This window comes from Phacochoerus africanus, chromosome 3 (assembly GCF_016906955.1).
Source record: "Phacochoerus africanus isolate WHEZ1 chromosome 3, ROS_Pafr_v1, whole genome shotgun sequence".
Taxonomy (NCBI): domain Eukaryota; kingdom Metazoa; phylum Chordata; class Mammalia; order Artiodactyla; family Suidae; genus Phacochoerus; species Phacochoerus africanus.
In genome coordinates this window covers 99,742,063-99,761,913 of record NC_062546.1, presented here as the reverse complement: position 1 = coordinate 99,761,913, position 19,851 = coordinate 99,742,063, and the positions used below count along the sequence as shown (strand labels likewise).

Here is a 19,851-nt window from a genome sequence, read left to right as displayed (position 1 = left end):
CTATCTTGCTGTGTTGGAAGATCCTTAATTTCTGGGTCGGCAGGGAACCATAAAATACCTCATCTAATGGTATCTATGTCAAGCTAATGTCATAAACCCAATGAGTATATCTGACCTCAAGTGAAAGACTACTACAATTATTTAAGCCTATTTAGTGCTGATATATGGCAGTGAGTCCAAACAACACCACAATAATCCTATGCATGAGAGCTTTTTTCATTTCACTGTCTTTCTCAATAGGTTTTTTTCCCCTCTCAACATTCACTACTGGGAAACCTATTAGCATTAGCAAGATTTAGGAGTCTAAGAGATAAGACATTTGGGCCATGAAAGGCAAGTAAAATAGAGAAGCTTCTGAACAGTATAGATTCCAGATGTCCTTCCAAGCAGAAAATTAGCTATTTTTCTTTAAATAGTAGTCCAGCAGAAGACATGGTCTGATGTGGAAGCTGTTCTCCCATGTCCAACATACAGAACATTTGCAAATGGGTAAGAACCTAGAATATGTAGGCTATGGCCATGCATGGCAGCCTCGTGTGATAGAAAGAGGCAATAATATTGCAGTAATTTACATTTACAATGTATTTATCCTGAAAAAAGACAGGAGTATGAATTAGTGATTTGTAGTTATTATGAAAAAAAAAATAAAAATTGAGAGAAAAATAAACATAGCAACTCTTTCATTATTTGAAATGAATGCTTACCCTTTACAACGTAGAGTTAAATGGAAATTTATTTTTCTTATTTTAACATGCTTGCAAGTTCAGTATATTAATTGTCATTAGTTAAAAAGGTTTTCATAAATATAAAATATTTTACTGTTATACTTGATTTGACTCAGACTTAATTTTTTCTCAAATATTAGTTGATCTAGAGCTGACCATAATGTAGGAGTATTATTTTAAGTACAAGTTCACAAATTCTTTGATAAATTTTATTGTAGTATAGTTGACTTACAATGTTGTATTAGTTTCAGGTATACCAGAGAGTGTATCGCTATCTTTGTCTGTCTATCTATCTATCTATCTATCTATCTATCTATCTATCTATCTATCGAATGCAGATATATAGAGGGTCTTTCCCCTTGTAGGCTATCACAGGGTATTGAAGAGATATATAGTAGGTCCTCGTTACTCATTTATTCTTTATACAGTAGTGTATATATGCCAGTCCCAACCTCCCAATTCATCCCTCTCCACAACATTTCCCTTTGAATAAATTTGGTCTTGAAATATTTGAGTCTGTTTCTGTTTTGTGAATAAGTTCTTTTGTATCATTTTTATTAGATTCCATATTTTCGTGATCTCATATGATATTTATCTTTCTCTGTCTGACTTCATTTAGTATGATAATCTCTAGGTCCATCTATGTTTTTATAAATGGCATTTCATTTTTTTGATGGCCAGGTAACATTTCATTGTATATACATACCACATCTTCTTTATCCATTCTTCTGTCAGCAGACATTTAGGTTGTTTCCATGTCTTGGCTATTGTAAATAGTGCTGCAGTGAACATTGGAGGGCATGGATCTTTTCGAATTGTGGTTTTCTCCAGATAGATGCCCAGGATTAGAATTGCTGGATCATATGATAGTTCTTTATTTTGTTTTCTGAGGTACGTTCTAACTATTTTTCATATGGGTGTACCAGTTTACATTCCCACCAACAGTGTTGGAGGGTTCTCTGTTCTCCACACCCTCTCCAGCATTTATTATTTATAGATGTTTTGATGATGGCCATTCTGACTGGTGTGAAGTTACTCCTCATTATAGTTTAGACTTGCATTTCTCTAATAATTAAAGATGTTAAGCATTTTTTCATATGCTTTTTGGCCATCTATATGTCTTCTTTGGAGAAATGTCTATTTAGATCATCTGACCATTTCTATGGTTTGTGTTTTTCGATATAAAGCCCACCTTGTAGGGGTTCCCATTGTGGTGCAGCAGAAACATATTCAGATTTCTGAAAATATGTCATTGTTTTCATTTGAAGAAGTAATAGAGAAACAAGAGGAATTTTTATTTATTTTTATAAAGCATTTTTTGACTTTTACTTAACCTTGCGATCTTATGAGTAAAACTGTGTGGTGAATAAGCTTTGCTAATGAAAGTCATGTAGGTCTTTTTAATTGCTTTTTTTTCTCAATTGTGGGTTAGTTGGTGGTGGTGGTGTTTTTCTTATCTGAATCTATTGCAAATTACCTCCCATTTATAGCAGTATTTTTCTCTTTATCATCGATGATTACAATGTGGGATTACAAACAGATTTATGGAAAAACCTGATTGAAATATTTGCTGCGCCAGAGTGCCGTATGAAATCTACATATTACTGAGAATGGCGAGGAACTAAATTTACTGCATAATACAACACTCATTATGATTTTTTAGATCATTTTGTAGATCATTTTCATTGAATACTATATTGTTTGGGTGAGCTGAGTCTATACATATTATGGACAAGTGAAATTGTTGAGTAACTGTGGGTTTGAGTTAAAATATAGAAAAATTATATGCAGAGTATTAATCAGAAGTTAAGCTGGTATTATCTGTACACATTTGGATCCTCTATACCTAAATATTGGGTAAGTATAGTGTATTTGTTCTTACAGAGAACATATTTCAAAAGAGCCATGCACGTGAAACTATATTACTTTATTGATAAATGGTGGTTACTTGAAAATTATGATAGTTCTATTTTTCATTCATTCCTTTGCATTTAGGATCTTCTCACTAGCTTAAAATTCATGATATTATTCTATCAAATTCATCCTTTGGATGTTAAAACTTGAAAGAATTCTCTATTCTGTAGCCAGTCTTGAAAATTTTTCATGGTAAGCAACCAGGGAATAAAGATGCAAGAAATGGAATAAGTAATGACTCGTGGCTCTGTGACTTAGCCAGCCACTGGCTAATTCATTTATGAGAGCCTCAGTCCTATCAGACTTTTGATCAAGGCGTGAGACACAGGGGAGTGGACTTCAGTCATATAAGTGGATTGAAGTGGATGGTGAGAAAAGTTTCAAGTGTCAAAAAGCAAAGCGGCTTTTGGAAGGGGAAATGAGACAGGGCTATTTTCCATTCCCCGAACTATTGGATTTCCTTTATAAGGGTTGTCTATCCTTTATGTCCTGTGCAATAAGTGAAAATGAAGTAAAACTTTCCTGGAGAGTTTTGATCGCAGTTCACCATGGAATCTTTCAATACTTCATTTTCAGCTATGGAATCAGCAAGAAAGCATTTTTAACATTCCTCATTATATCACTTGTTTATTTTTTCATTTTAAAATATTTGCTCCCAGAAATCTTGTCATCCTCATGAACCAAATGCAATTTTCTGCAGATCTTACTGTCTCTGTACACTTGACTTTGCTTCTTTTGAATATATACCGGAAGTGGGATTGCTGGATCATGTGGTGATTATATTTCAGTCAGAAAGCTCCATATTGTTCTCCATAATGACTACACGTTTTTATGTTACCATTGACAATATACTAGAATCCAGTTTTTCCACAACTTGTCAACAGTTTATGTTCTAAGGTTATAAAAGCGAAAGATAAATTAGACATAATAATAAAGTTAAAGGTGTAAGTGATGGTATTTTTCCATATTTAGCAATTTTATCATCTATGAAAAACCCTGAATGGCTTAAAATTCTGTGCTAGGAATAAAAAATATTGCCACTTAATGCATATGGTGTTTTATAGTTTTTGAAATACAGCCATTTCAGGAAAAATCTATTTCAACTTAGAAAAATTTTATGACACACTTCTCATCCGCCCATCCCAGGTAGAGCCCATGTGTTCCATGGCTTAAAAGTACCTTGGTTAGGAATTCCTGCCGTGGCTCAGTGGTTAACGAATCTGACTAGCATCCATGAGGACATAGGTTTGATCCCTAGCCTTGCTCAGTGTGTTAAGGATATGGTGCTGCCATGAGCTCTGGTGTAGGTAACAGACACGGCTCGAATCCTGCTTGGCTGTGGCTGTGGTGTAGGGCAGCAGCTACAGCTTCAATTCGACCCCTAGCTTGGAAAGCTCCATAGACCTTGATTGTGGCCCTAAAAAGCAAAAAAACAAAAACAAAAAAAAAAAACCAACACCTTGGTTATGTGCCCAGGTACGTGATCATTTCTATGGCCTGATGCACTCAAATAAACAACCACATGAGGATGTGAAGCAAAGGCACAAATCTCGGTTTCATCATCTCAGATTTGGGCTTAAAGTGAGGCAAACTCGTGATTCTTAAATTCTAACACCTGAGAGTCACCCCAGGTGATGTTAATAGGCAGATTCTTATCTGATGGTTCAGGCGTGAGGCTCCAAGCCTAAATCTCTTACCAGCCCCCACACCCAGCATGCTTCAGACTGCAAGGCAGTGGAGGAAACCACTGCTCCCTCATCCAGGTGGGCAGGTGGGTCTGCATACCTATATCTGGGCCACTCAGCCTGCCCATCCCACTTTGCTCTGCCTCATCCTTAACGTCAGATTCAGGATCCTTGTTGTGAGGTTCTTGTGAGGCTTAGAGACATGATGCCACCAGCAGTGTGACTAGCAAACTGTGTTGTCTTCACCCCTGCCTGGTTTCTTCAGACTGCAGAGACCCCCAGGCTGCTTGGTGAGTGGGCTCTGTGAGTAATGACACCAGCTCCTGCCTTCAAAAGCATCTCATGCTTGCAGCTGTCCATCTGGAAACTCTTACCAGTCTAATCTCTGGCCTTGTAGTTTTTTGTGTTTGTTTGTTTTGCATATTTGAACATATTTTATTCCTTAATACTGCTTTAATTAGAATTCATTGTAATGTTCTTTTTTTTAATGCTGAGATTTTTTATTTTTATTTTTTTTACAGAATAAAATACATACATTTAAACACAATTACATTCACACAGATTATTATATCATGGATCTTAAGAAACAGATTAAGTGACTCCCTCTAGAGAAGTGGAGGGAAGATACGCTGAGACAAATAGGAAATTTATTCTATACTTTATCCCATTTTGTATGGCTCTTATCCTTACTATTTAGTATTATCTATTACATTTCAATTTTTCTTTAACAATTAGCATTATAGTAAAATTGTTATATTATGCAACTAAAATTTATAAAGAAGAAAGCCTTATATACCATTAAATATTTTATATAGCATAATAAAAAGAATAACTTAACTGGTGAGAATAACAAAAATAATATACCCTCTGAAAATAAGTAAAAAATAAAATGAATAAATTGGTTAAAAAACAGAGTAACTGTATAAATATGTCCTCACAATTTGTTACATCTTATTGATTCTTCAATATAGGCATTACACCATCTGGCCTTGTGTTTTATTGAGTCATGTCTGATGGGACAGTGGCACTTGCACACAGGCAGAGGGCATGTGCCAGCTGCAGCAAGTGCCCACAGGTGTGTTCCCAGTCCTGAGGGTAGGGCAGGCAGCATGTACCCTCATTGTGCACTGGGAGCCATGATTGTGTAGCTGCATAGACCTGATCTGTGATTCCTAGAGCGGTCTTACCCACCTTCCCCATCCCAGCACCATTACTCAGAGTCCCATCAGTCAGTGAATCTAATTCATTCATGTCAGTGACATGAACAAGAACCAAAGTCTAGGTTCCAAGGGACGTGAAGAATTTTAAGCTGGTCTACTCTGAAGAAGTCCTTCTCCCCCATTTCTCACCCTGGATGACCCACTAGTACTTGGTAACTTGGGAAGTGATATGTGCTGGAATCATGGAGGGTTATCAGCAATTGCCAAAACTTTAGCATCATTTCAAATAAATTTTTGATTCTATAAAATACCACAACTACATATTTTGGCTCCTCATGTGATAAAGGTTTAAAAAAATAACAATCAATGTTAATGATACTTAGAGTTAATTTATCTGATATTCTAAGCTGAATTTAAATGTTATACAGTGCATTTAAACAAAAATTTTTTAGGATTTTAACTTAGGATCTTAGCTAAGGAAAGACAATTCCATCTAGGAAAGTACCTGTTTACAGCTTTAAGTTCTGTAAATATTGGTCCTGTTCACCTAAGAACAGACTGCTGATGAGAATTTTTTTTGTTGTCTTTATTTTATTTTTATTATTATTATTAATGACCATATCTGCAACATTCCTGTGCCAGAGGTTGAATCAAAGCTACAGCTGCAGCCTGTGCCACAGCCATGGCAACACCGAATTGAAGCCACATCTATGATCTATGCTACGGCTTACAGCAACTGTGGATCACTAACCCATTGAGTGAGGACAGGGATCAAACCTGAATCCTCACAGAGACAGCATAAGGTCTTTAACCTGCTGAGCCACAATGGGAACTCCTTTTGTTGTCTTTAAATGAGAGACTGTAAAATATTGTTTCTCACGTTTTTCCAGAAGGACAGAATTCCCAGATTTGCACTTAAAATTTTTCAAAAAGATTGCTAAGTACTCTTGGAAAACAAAAAACAAGAGAGCTGTATCATGAGATTTGCATATAATAAGAAATAATTGTTTAAAGACCTTTTAAAATATGTATACATTGAAATCGGAGTGTTTTACACTAAATGTGGAGGTAACAAATTTTATTATTTGAAGAAGTGCTAGATTCAACACAATGAAAATGAAATAAATTAATATTTGAGATTTAGCTCATAACTGATTTAAAGTCTTCTAGGTAGACAAACAAGAGAGGTAGAGTCTGTTCATTTCTACAGGAGAAGAGCAACAGAAATACGCTATTTCAAGAAAAAAAGAAAGAAAAACACCATTTTGCTATTCAAATCATATGAATAATGTGTATATTACATAGTTGGTGCTTGTCTTTGCCTTTATACAGCTGTGGGTCTCGCTGCTTGCCCAGAACCAGCCCTTCCCAGCAACGGCATCAAAACAGGAGACCGGTACATGGTGAACGACGTGCTTTCCTTTCAATGCGAGCCTGGGTACACGCTGCAGGTATTTTATGTTGTCATCTGAGTTCCTGGTAATAGACGGGCTCACCAGAGCTCACTTAACCAAAGCCCTAGATTTGCACCAAGAGAACTAATATGGTTTCTCTCAGTCTGTGAATCAAAGTGGTCTTCTTAAACCAGGCGCACTGGTACATTTAATTATGAGGGGGAATAGCTTCTAAATGATAGATCAACTTTTCAAGGTGGAGCATATTATTTTCCTAATAAATTCATTTGAGAATGTATATTCTCCCAATAACTATGCAGATAAAATTCTAAAGGACAAAGAGCATTAACAGTCTCTCTCACAGTCCTATCTTGGCAGTGGGATTATTGGATGGACTCTGAGTCCCATGCTTATCCACGTTGCAAACTGTCCTCATGATATAGTTTAGTAAATCAAGTGCTTGCTGTGTGCCAGGTAGTATGGCGCTCAAGTAATAGGTTCAAATAATTTTCAAGAAATATTAATAGAAGATTTTATAATCTTTTAATATATTTCTATATTAAAAGTTTTTAATATAAAAGTTTTAATATACATTATATAAATCAATGTGTAGCAACACTAGTCATTTTTCTGTTCGTTATTTTCTGGTTTACCACAAATAAGCTTTCTCCCAGAATAGTTTATCTCTGTCATTTAGCAGAATTCGTATATAATTCTCCCTACCAACAATGAATATTGAAACCTAACATGTATATTCCAAGGTTCAGTACAAATATTTAAGCTTAGTTATGTTTCTACACTTCAGTTAATTCAGATAATAGAGAAGAATACTTTCTGCTGTTACATGGCTGAAGCTGATAGTACGGCAAGAACATTTTTTAGTTGTACTCTGCAACTAAGTTAAATAAATCGTGAGTAATCATCAGAAAAAACTTTCAATGATACTGCAGAGAAATGACACCATTGCATATACTTCCATTTCTGCATGTGTGCTGAAGTACATGTCTTGCAGAATTGAGATAAATCAGAGCAGCACAGCACAGCACATACGGGAAGCTGATGGTGTGCCTGCCAAGTGCTTCATGTATAAAACCCACAACCACATAGTGTGAGCTCTAGAAGCACATCTTTCTCTAATGGGGAAGGGGAGGGGAGCCAGTGCATGAAGGAAGTGGGAGCAAGAGAGCTGGCTGCTCTAGCAGGACCACATGCAGAAATCAGCCTGGGTTTTAAGTGTGAGAATATACCGGTACAACACCTGATTCACTTCAGCAAATGAAAACTAGTGTTGCTATTATTATTATTATAGAATTATAAAATATTATATATTTTAATCATTTATTATTAAAATGTTATAATAATAAATAATATTACTGCTATATTTTAAATTATTGGTATATAAAAGTACCTTCATCAAAACAACCCACAACCTGCATTAATAGATCTTGTTGGGTGTTAAAATAGAATAATTGCTTTGACTCTGCAAAAAGGTGTGCAGACATTTGGAAAGTAGAATAGGAGTTACTGAAGAAGCTTTGCAAAGGTCTGCCAGGGAAGCAAGCTTTTAACCAAGCCTATTGAGGCCATTTAACTGATTCTTTGAGACAGAGATCCCCAGTTTGACATGTTACAGTAGAAAGAATTATGCAACACATCCCCAGGGTTTCATTTAGAGGGACACCTCACTCTTTACTGACGTGCTGATTTTATGCCTTTTGGGATTTTTTACTTCTTTATAAATTGACTTAAACCATGGGCGTAAATGTCGTGTTATCTCTGTTCTTTCACAAATTCCCACACTTTTATCTCTCTTCTCTCCCAAATCCCACACTTGACACGGTCATCTTCTTTCTCCTCACTTATTTTTTTTTTGTGTCTTTTTTTTTTTTGCCATTTTTTGGGCCACTCCCACAGCATATGGAGGTTCCCAGGCTAGGGGTCCAATCAGAGCCGCAGCCACCGGCCTACGCCAGAGCCACAGCAACGCGGGATCTGAGCCGCGTCTGCAACCTACACCACAGCTCATGGCAACACCGGATCGTTAACCCACTGAGCAAGGGCAGGGACCGAACCCGCAACCTCATGGTTCCTAGTCGGATTCGTTAACCACTGCGCCACGACGGGAACTCCTCTCCTCACTTATGATGTCACTTTGCAGTTACTGTTGGCGGCCTGCTGTGAGATTCCCAGAGCACTAGGGGAAGAAAATAGGAAGGGTTGTTTGGTGAAGATGTTTTTTAGAGTGAATTGTTTAGTCTGCTGCTTGGAGATAAAAGCCTGCACACTGGCATCTGTAGACCCAACCAGGCCACTTAGCTCTGGTTTTCAAATGCAAACTAAGACATTTCTTTTCTTTGTAATAGTGTCAAGCTTTGCATTTACAAGCCGCAACTCTTTCTCATTCAGAGGAGTTAAAAAGGATTCTGGACTCTTAAAAAAAATGTGAACAACTGAGAATTTTGCTAACATTAATAAATTTGGAATGACAGCTTGTGTCAATTACATATTATTCATGAAAGGCATTGTTCCTTGCACGGTTTACACATCAATGTCTATAAATACATCTGCCCAGTGAGAGCTGCGTACATGTCCTAAAGTGGCTGGGACAGGGCACATCAAAAGTCAGTTCCTGACATCTGCATGATTAAAGTTTCCTTTTCTCTAGACTTGTTTTTAACTCTTCTTTTAAAAGATAAAAAAAGAAAATGCCCAGAGTTCCCCTCTTGCCTCAGTGGTTAATGAACCCGACTAGGAACCATGAGGTTGCAGGTTCCATCCTTGGCCTGGCTCGGTGGGTTAAGGATCCAGCATTGCCTGGATCCTGCGTTGCTGTGGCTGTGGCTGTGGCCGGTAGCTACAGCTCCAACTCCATATGCCGAGGGTGCAGCCCCTGAAAAGGCAAAAAGAAAAAAAAAAGAGAGAAAAGAAAAGAAAATGCCCATTTTAAGCTAGTAAATGAATACACAGATTCCTATCTTGTTTTGAATCCATTATAACATCACAGCTGCAATCACTAATATGAAATATCTTTGCTAAAATCAATAGCAGAATGTGGCCTAGATTGGTAATAACTGATTTAATGGCAGACTTCAAGAAATATCTTTAAAGGCTTTTGTACTTTATGTTTGTCCGTAATTCAGAAAGAGATTTATTAAAGATAGTGTAATAGATCAGAGAATGCAGATACACAGAGCATGAAATTTGGCAGGAAAAGTCTTAAGTATAAAGAGTCTTGCTTTACTGTAACAACTTTTAAAACTATTAGGAAGACAGAAAATGAGTTTTGTGGCAGGTGAATTGAGTATGAAATCTCCCTAGCTTGGGGAATCAGTTTGTCATTGATAACTGCCTTAGAGCAAATGCATGTTTGATGTATTCTGAATGTGGCTGGGATTATTTTACATGAATTAAAGATTTGTTTTTCAAATGCCTCTATGACAATTTTGTTTGGCAGATGGAAATTCACAAGGTAAGTATGCATGGCACATTAGACCACCAGCTTATCATGAGGAAAAAAGTAAAAATGAAGAGTCTGTACACAGAGGTGCCCTTTTATACCCTCCCTCTCATCATAAAAGAGATTTTAGCACAAATCACTGAAAATTTAACCCACTGCTGTTTGTTAAAAGGATAGATAGGACAGATATTTTTGAAAGTTGAGAGTTGAAAACTTCATATATTTAAAGGATAAAGAGATGCTGAATGATGAGGATTAATTTCATCACAGGCATGTTGATTTGACAGCCTGTGAGGCTGTCGGGTAATAAAATGAAAATTGAGTCTCCCTTTTCCTCCAATAAAGGAGGAACTGACCCAGTGCTTTGCTGAACCGTAATAGTGTGTGACTTTCATGTCAACCATATAGGCAACCGTGAAAGTTACCTTTGCGTGACCACATTACTTACCGCTGACATTTCACCCTTCAGGTCAATACCTCGTATTTCCTAATCACTTTCAGCCTCAGACCAAAAGCTCTAACTTTTGATGATTTAAAAAAAAAAAAAAAAGAAAGAAAAAAGGGAAAAAAAGACTTACTTTGAACAATTCAGTTCAATGTTTTAAGCATTAGGAAAGCATCCTGGCAGAAATACTGTCGAAAGGGACATTGCAATATTTTGTTTTTAGCGACAAGAAATACAGAGATTATGGATTCTTTTTCCTATTTTGATTTCGAATATGAGATTCATTAGTAAACATTAGCAAACTAGATTTCACAGTTTCTGATTTTTTTTTTTTTTACATTTGTGAATGAAAGGGAAAACTGAAGGCCTTACAGCTACCCTCACAAACACGTAAGCCTTAAGTGCTCTGTGCTCAGTTATGTGAGTGTTACTTGTTTTCTCTTGTGCAGGGCCGCTCCCACATCTCCTGCATGCCAGGGACTGTGCGTCGCTGGAACTACCCATCTCCCCTCTGCATCGGTACGGACGCCCCATCTGTCCTTGTGTCCCTGTCGTGTTACCAATAACAGAACAGTGATCTCCTTCAGCTACTTTGGGGCTTCAAACAATGCACTTTTAAATCCCTTTCAAAGCAAAGCATTTGTCACAGGGTACTAACATCATAATGTCACAGAGGTGTAACAAAGACTGGTGTGCAGCTTCTCCCCTGCTGTGGCTCAGCTTTCCCAGCATCCCTGGACAGGGATTAGTTGCAGTGCCGTTAGCTCGGGGCACTAAAGGCACATCGCACATGTACCAGAAGCTAGTAGATTGGTTCACGGGAAGGAACGAATGCAGCTGGTCTGAACGTCTGAAAAGGGCTCTGTGTAAACCTTTAGCCTCAGGAAAATCACATTTCCACAAACAAAATTCAGAGGCACCAGCACATGATGTGAAGTTGGAGGGATTTTGCATTTTATATAAAAAAAAGCATTTGCTGTCAAGGTGGCCACCCTATGGAGGGGTCCCTTAGGACTGGGCTTCAGCCTGACTCTGGCCCTGACCCTGTACCAGGCTGGCATTCTCGGGGTCCCTCCAGCAGGGCACGGCCTGTGACCCAGGATAAAAATTCCACATGTTCCAACCCCCCAAATCAGGAATCTCATAAAATAAGATATATATAAACCCAGTAAAACACCACGATCCCTGGCTGTTTTATAAAAATAAAGACCTTGTCCTTTAGCGATACTGTATTTACCAATAACTCTTTGAATATGCTATTTTATTTATCTGTTTTAAAAAGGGTCTGGTATGGAGAGAGTTCCCTCAGCAGGAGGCAGGAAGTCAGATCAGCAAGTGGTGGTGGACTGGTGAGCCCCAGGAAGAAGGCTAAAACTGGAGGGTGATATGGAAAAACCTTGATGGTATCATTGGGCAAAGATTAAATAAGAAAAGCCCATTGATAGAGTTGTTAAAATATCACAAAGGAAAAAAATTGATAGACATCTTTTGGAGGCTCTGTTTGTATGCCTGTCCAATGGGTTCTCATTTTTTTTTTTGAGATGAGCAATAGAACAATGACATGAAGTGGTAATTAAGTATTCCAGGAGTTTGACTGTCATCCTGTTTGGCGGAAGAGGCCCCCTTATCCCTCTCCGTGACAATGATGTCATCCTGATTATAGACATGGATGTTGAGGGGACTTCTCTCATCCAGGCACTGGCTCAGCTAGTCCTGCAAGACTGTCTCAGTCCTCTGTGAAGATGTTGTGCAGGGAGGCTTACATTTTGTAATTCCTATTTATTTTTCTCTTTTTGGTAACAATTATTTTCAAAATCAAAATGGCCTTTCTAAAGACCTCACCTTTATTTCACATTGGCTTTGGTGTTTCTGTCATTGACTTGCATGTCCTTGGGCCTGCATGTTTACTCCCACTGTAGGTTGTAAGAGCCCCAAGGAAGGGATGTCATTGCCAAATACGTGCAGGCTCGCTGCTCAGACCCACCAGTATCCTCAACAAAATCCGTAGATTAGTGGGTGAAATGCAGACCAGAACCTGTATTTCCAAATAGTTGTTGTCTCCCACAAAGAAATAACCTAAGGGGTTATTCTCTTATAGCAACAGAGTTAATGTTCAAGACTGCAAGAGTTTTTCACTCATCCCACAAAAATACATTTAAAATTCTGTAAATTTACATTTTTAACTTACACATGTTGAAACCCAGACTGCAATTCCCTAGCTTGAACAATTACTGCATTCACTAGAGTTTACTTTATAAGACACTTAGAAATTTTTCCTTATGTCAAATTTACCCTAGGAGTTTCCCATCATGGCTCAGCAGAGATGAATCTGACTAGTATCCATGAGGATGCAGATTCGATCCCTGTCCTCACTCAGTGGGTCAAGTATCTGGCATTGCCATGAGCTGTGGTGTAGGTTGCAGATGCAACTTGGATCTGGTGCTGCTGTGGCTGTGGCGTAGGCCAGTGGCTACAGCTCCGATTTGACCCCTAGCCTGGAAACCTTCATACGCTGCAGGTGCGACTGTAAAAAGACAACAACAACAACAAAATTTACTTTCAATGGATAAAATGTTTCTACCTGGATGTCAAAAAATAAGATCTTCAGGGTCTCAGGTCTTGAGGCATCTCTGAATCTTTCAAAATTATTTAGCCTAATAAGATTATTATTAGAATAGGAAAAAGGCCTTTTAATGTGACTTCCTGGAAAGAAGTGACATCATTTGCATTATTGGTTTAAAGTTCAAGAAATCGCCATTTTTATGGGTCACAAATGGTCAAATATTAGAATATCATCTGCTTCAACCTATATTATTTGTCCGTGTGCTATGAAGTCAATCATGTTTCTCTATCGTCCAACCTCAGCTAGAGTAGCAAAGGATGTGAGTAAACAAGCTAAGTCCAGATGTGGGAAGCATACTCACACCCACCTTCACCATGTAAGATTTCCTGGGGAGAAGGAAGTTTCAGTTAGCTGCCTTCCAAACCTGGAAAGAATTCTGAAGGTCTCATACCCTGGTTAAAACTTGGGTTCTGGACCCAGACTGAGCTGAAACAACATTCTGGTTGTGCTCTTTCCCAGGTGTGTTTCTTAATCCCCTTAGGCTTGCTGTCCTTAATTGTAAAATAAGGTGATAATAATACCAAACTTTTAGGGTTGTTCTGAGGATTCATTGATGTGACATTGTCTTGGCCCAGAAGGTAGGGTATGGCTGACAATATGCAGTAACTGATATGACCACTCAGAGCCCAGAAGTCAGTGGGACACTCGACTGAAATGTGTCCAATTGAGTAAGCATTTCCTGAGAGCCTCTGTGGACAGGAAGTAGATAAATTGTGATAACCCATCTTTGTTCTTAAGCAGTGGTCACTCTAGAGCAAGAACTAGACCCTTGATAACTAAAGGGCATCACATTGTGCTTGTGCTGAAATCAGGAGCAAAGTCACTTCTGCGGACTTGCTTCTAAGTGGCAAGGTCATTGGAGTGATGGAATGAATTGTCCTCACTAGAAAGCCACGACCCACTAACCACCCTTGTTCCTTTGTTCCTCCAACAGCGACCTGCGGAGGGACCTTGAGCAGCATGGCAGGCGTGATCCTGAGCCCTGGATTCCCGGGCGCCTACCCCAACAACCTGGACTGCACCTGGAAGATCACCTTGCCCATTGGCTACGGTGAGTGAAGACATGGTTTAATTCCTCACAACTCAACATCTGCATGTCTATCGTGGAAAGAATTAGGCTGAGTAAAAAATGGGCATTACTCTGTTGACATAACTGTGTCTTTAATTGAAAGTGGCTTACAGATTTAAATAAAGCTTTGGCAGAATAACTTTGAGAAGAGAAAGTTATTTGAAAAATCAATTCAGCCATGCAGCTCTTTTCAAGGCAAATTAAATTAGCTGAATGATGATATAGTAGGCACATGAAGTGCAAAATGCAGCATCTCTAATTCAATTATCAATCTCTTTATTTATAATACCACCTTTTATAGTCCATCACAGGAATTCAATAATGGTGGTTGTTTCTTTTGGACAATTGGTAATGCTTTTTCAGGTTATGAGTCATTTTGGTATTGTTTTAGGAATTTTTGTCATTATACATTGCATTGATTTAGGTTTATGAAAATGGCTTTTTATAATACTTAGTTGCGAACTCTCAGGTTACCTACCTTAAATAATTCAGAACTTTAATTGTTATGTACACTAAAATCCCACACTGGCCTTCTGCAGAAATGCACGGTCTTTGTGAGATTTTGTTTCTCCACCACTCCTTTCCTTGTCTGCATCATGATTTCCTGATATTTCAGTCCACTAATTTGGATTTCGCCCACCTGTGATTTTTCTTAACAGTACCCACTGTAATGGGGGAACCAGATTAGAGACTCACTGAATGTCCTAGCATGTCCTATCGTGACTGAATACCTACGTACCAAATGAATGTTAGTTCAATGGTGAATGAGTGTTAAGTGGAAATCGTTGCCCCTGAAGAGGGTTCTGTTTTACTAAGTTTTCAAAGCTCTTGCCTTAAGAGCCTGTGCCAGGCTGGAGCCGCAGCAGGAGGGTGGCATGGAAAAAGGGTATCCACCTGCTCAGCAGAGCAACCCATCTGCCTGCGGGCCTAGGCCACATGTGCCAATATGGACACATAGTGGACCGGCCGTTACCACAGGGAAAAGGGGGGTGTGGAAGGGCCCCCACTGGGGAAAACACCTGTGAAGTTCATGTGCCCTAAGCCCATGAAGGGGCCACCATCACGTGTGTGGAATGGAGGGGGGCATTCCCAGAAGCATCTCAGAGACTCAGTTTCTTCCAGGTTTTTGAGTGGTTTTTTTTGTTTGTTTGTTTTTGTTTTTTTAATCATAAACCCTCTGAACGTGAGGCAGCAATTCTGTCTGTGCTGGACAGGCAGAGGCTTTTGACTTCAGCCAGCATCAGCTCAGCTCTTCTCAAAAGCTGGTCCATTTTCTTACCCTGGAGATCTGAAGAAATGGTTGTGGTTAGTGCAGTATTTGGAGTCAGGTGTCAGGGATTGGTTGGGATCTTAGCTGACCCCGGAGTTGCAACAGGCTCATAGGATCTTGAGGGTCACAAGCTTATTAGGCAAATGACCTTAGTCATTAAAAGCAGAGATTCAGAGAAATCTGGGTGCCATGCAGCTTCAACCCTAGCTGGGCTGCTGCACTGAGTGAACTCCAGGGGTTCAGGAACCTCATCTTCCTTGTCTCTAAAATGAAATAACCACACAGGGTTATGTGAGGATTCACTGAAACATCTCAGGAAAGAAACTTAGCATAGGGCTTGACATGTAAATAAAACAGCAATGGAGTTCCCTTCATGGCTCAGCGGTTAACAAACCCAACTAGGAACCAGGGTTTGATCCCTGGCCTCACTCATTGGGTTAAGGATCCAGCATTGCCGTGAGCTGTGGTATAGGTCAAAGATGCAACTGGGATCCCATGTTGCTGTGGCTGTAGTGTAGGCTGGCGGCTACAGCTCTGATTGGATCCTTAGCCTGGGAATCTCCATATGCTGCAGGTGTGGCCCTAAAATAGCAAAAAATAAAAATAAAAAATAAGTAAAACAGTGAAATTTAGCTAGGTTGTAAATCATTATTCCAAATATTTTCTACTTTCCTTTCAAACCTCATTGGAAACATTTTATTCATGAATGGATGTACACATTTTATTAATTTATTTTCCCAACTGTATTGTTCTGTGATTTGAAAAGGCTATTGTTTGGCATATTTCCTTAAGTTTCTCACTCACTCATAAATAATACACAAGACATTAACCCGGGTGGGGGGGGGACGGACACAAAGAGTTAAATCATCTGACCTCGTGATCTATGAACCTAAAAAAATATTTACTTAAAGAAAGGCTGAAATTTAAAATAAAAGATTTGGGAGTTCCTGTAGTGGCTCAGGGGAAATGAATCTAACATCCATGAGGACGCAGGTTTGATCCCTGGTCTTGCTCAGTGGGTTAAGGGTCCAGCATTGCCGTGAGCTGCGGTGTAGCATGCAGATGCAGCTCAGATCTGGCTTTGCTGTGGATGTGGTGTAGGCTGGCAGCTCAGTTCAGATTTGACCACTAGCCTGGGAACTTTCACATGCCACAGTGCAGCCCTAAAAAGGAAAAAAAAAAAAAAAAAAGGGACATTATGGGTAACTTGCTTCCCTGACATGCAGAGAGAAGGCCAGATTTACTGTGAATCATATGTACCCAAACTCCGAACATTGTAGACCAAGGAAAATGACTGCTTGGACCATGGTTCTCAGAGGTGGCTGTGCACAGGGATCAGTGGCAGAGGTCGAGTGACCTTCCCCCAGTGGCCCCGGGAACCTCCTGCACCACTGGCCAGATGAGGATAGAATTCCGCATAAGGATTCTGACCTAGAACTTCCAGTATTTTGGATGATGGAGCCACAAACTACTTAAGGAAACATTTCTCCAGTGTCTGGAAGAGTCCTTTTAATAGAAATGAGATGAGAAATATGCAAAGATTTTTTTATAAGATCCCAAAAAATATTTAGATAGTATAAATTGTTTTGTTTAAAAATGCAAAAAATCAGGGAGTTCCCGTGGCTCAGTGGTTAACAAATCCGACTATGAACCATGAGGTTGCGGGTTTGATCCCTGGCCTTGCTCAGTGGGTTAAGGATCCGGTGTTGCTGTGAGCTGTGGTGTAGGTCAAAGACTCGACTTGGATCCAGCATTGCTGTGGCTCTGGAGTAGGCCAGAAGGATAGCTCCGTTTAGACCCCTAGCCTGGGAACCTCCATGTGCCATGGGAGCGGCCCTAGAAAAGGAAGGAAAAAAAAATGCAGAAATCATAATATTTTGACAAATTTGGAGTAGAGAGAGAATATTTCTTAATATGAAACAGCTTTGTAAATCAAAACTTGAAAATGAATTTCAGAAAAATAATTGCTAGTGTGCTTCCAGTTTTCTTCAAAACAAGTTCCGTATCAATATTTCTAAAGTTAGTTCCCTCATTTCTTCAGATGCTCTCCCAAGTACCTGAACACCCATGCCATTTTCCTGGATAATCTGTTTGGGTTCTGGGTTGCTCCTTATGATAGCTGGTCTTATTATACTCTGACTAATCTAGAATTAATGACCATGGTGTTTGTGATTAGCGCACAGGTGACATCTGCTCCATAGTGACCCTGAAAACATACCATCAGAGTATGAGACATCATCGCCTTTTCTTAAGGAAAAATAGGTGTGGTGGTTTTCATTAACGGAGGATTTTTTTTTTTTTTTTTTTTTTTTTTGCTTTTTAGGTCTGCACCTGAGGCATATGGAGGTTCCCAGGCCAGGGGTCAAATTGGAACTGCAGCTGCCAGCCTATGCCCAAGCCACAGCAACACCAGATCCAAGCTGCGTCTGCGACCTTGTGGCTCATGGCCACGCTGGATCCTTAACCCACTGAGCGAAACTGGGGATCAAACCTGAAACCTCATGGTTCCTAGTCGAATTCATTTCCACTGAGCCACGACAGGAACTCCCATAGAGGATTTTATTGCAGTTTTTTTTTATCTTGCCACAGGGCAGCATGTGCCTGGGACCACCACCTGGTAGATGTGCCATCCATTAGTCCAGCAGCCAGCAGCTCCGTTAAATAATTCTTCTGATTAATCCCATTTCCCTCCCACATGCATGGATCAGTCGATAGCTTAATTAAGTAGGCAGAATGACTGGTTGCTCCTGCACCCTGTGAAAGCCCCTTATGTCCCCGGCAGCTTATTCCTTCCCCTGACAGCTCTTTCCTGCATCCCTGCTTCCTGCATCTTTCCTGCATCCTGCTTCCCTCAGAGAACCCAGGTCAACTCTCCAAGGTCCCTGACCTGTGCTGAGGGGTGGGGAGCGTGCTGTGGTTCCTCAGGTCTCTGGGCTGTGAGTTTAGCTGCATAGGAATCCTAGTTCTAGTGACTAGTGGAATGAGTGCATGCAGGTTAGCAAAACATTTTGAGCCTTTTTCCCTTATCTTTAAAATGTAAACCGTCAAATATCACCTGCACACAGCTGTTCTGAAATAATGCACATGCCTGCTGTGCAGAAAGCATTACTAACTGTTCCTGATTTTAGTTGCTAAAACAAATGCTCTGATGATTTCTCTGTTGTTCTCTTTTCTTTCCACAAATTGGGGGTGCTGTTTTGTGTGGCTTTGGCGTGAGCCCAACCACACAGTTTCTGTCTCCATTTTTTGAAAATTCCTAAAGGTATAGTTAACAGAAATGAAATCAAGTTGGTTTTCCTCTAACTTTACCTTTATTTAAAGAACCACTGCACTGATATCACATATCATGCTGTCTGAATGGCCAGGCCTTTTGACCATCTAGAAGCAACTGCATGGAGGATTTAAAGACTTTTTAGAATATTCACTGAACTCTACAACTATTAACTCTTTCGCTAAATGTCCTTATACAAGAGCATACAAAATAGAGCACTTGATATTCACAAGTTCTACCAACTGAGAGACATGAGTTTCACTCTGAAGCCATGGTCAGCTTGTTCACTATTCAAAGTTTTGTCCAAGTCCAAAATCAAATCCTTTCTGCAGGTGCCTTTTACTGACAGTTTGAAACATGTAACAACAGTCTGTATCAATTCCACCCAAGATGTGCATTGGGATTGATTTTCTTGTTGTAATAACACATTTTTAGTATTCTGTGAGATAATAAAAGAATAACTAGGTTATGCTTATTTTAATCCTTTCTTTTCATTTGGCTTCATGATGTCAAACTGGACACAACTTGCTGGAAATTAGATAGCTAAAAATTCCATTTTAAGCCAGATTAGAGCTGAGTTCTATTTCCTGATATGTATTAAGTAGTTTGATATGTGACTGGATACTTTATCCTGCTTAAAATGCTATTTTTTTGTAAAATTATAATTGTCATAATTCCATTTCCATTTCAAATTTAATTCCCAATCAGTAAAAGGCCACATTCACTATTTCCTCCACTTCGGAGATACTGGCTATCGTTAATTTTTTTTGCCCCTTGATCTGCTTGCTATCTCCATTGCTTTCTTGACTGGGCTATTCTATGAATTTCAAAACGTATC

The 19,851-nt window shown here is 39.2% G+C and overlaps 1 protein-coding gene across 1 annotated transcript in view; it reads left to right on the top strand.

The window, feature by feature from the left end:
- CSMD1 (CUB and Sushi multiple domains 1) overlaps positions 1-19,851 on the top strand; it is a 1,865,356-nt gene that overhangs the window by 1,680,978 nt on the left and 164,527 nt on the right. The window contains exons 38-40 of the mRNA XM_047772241.1: positions 6,817-6,935; positions 11,230-11,299; positions 14,338-14,454. Of these exons, the coding sequence (XP_047628197.1) occupies positions 6,817-6,935; positions 11,230-11,299; positions 14,338-14,454 (306 nt within the window). The remainder of the gene's footprint in view (positions 1-6,816; positions 6,936-11,229; positions 11,300-14,337; positions 14,455-19,851) is intronic.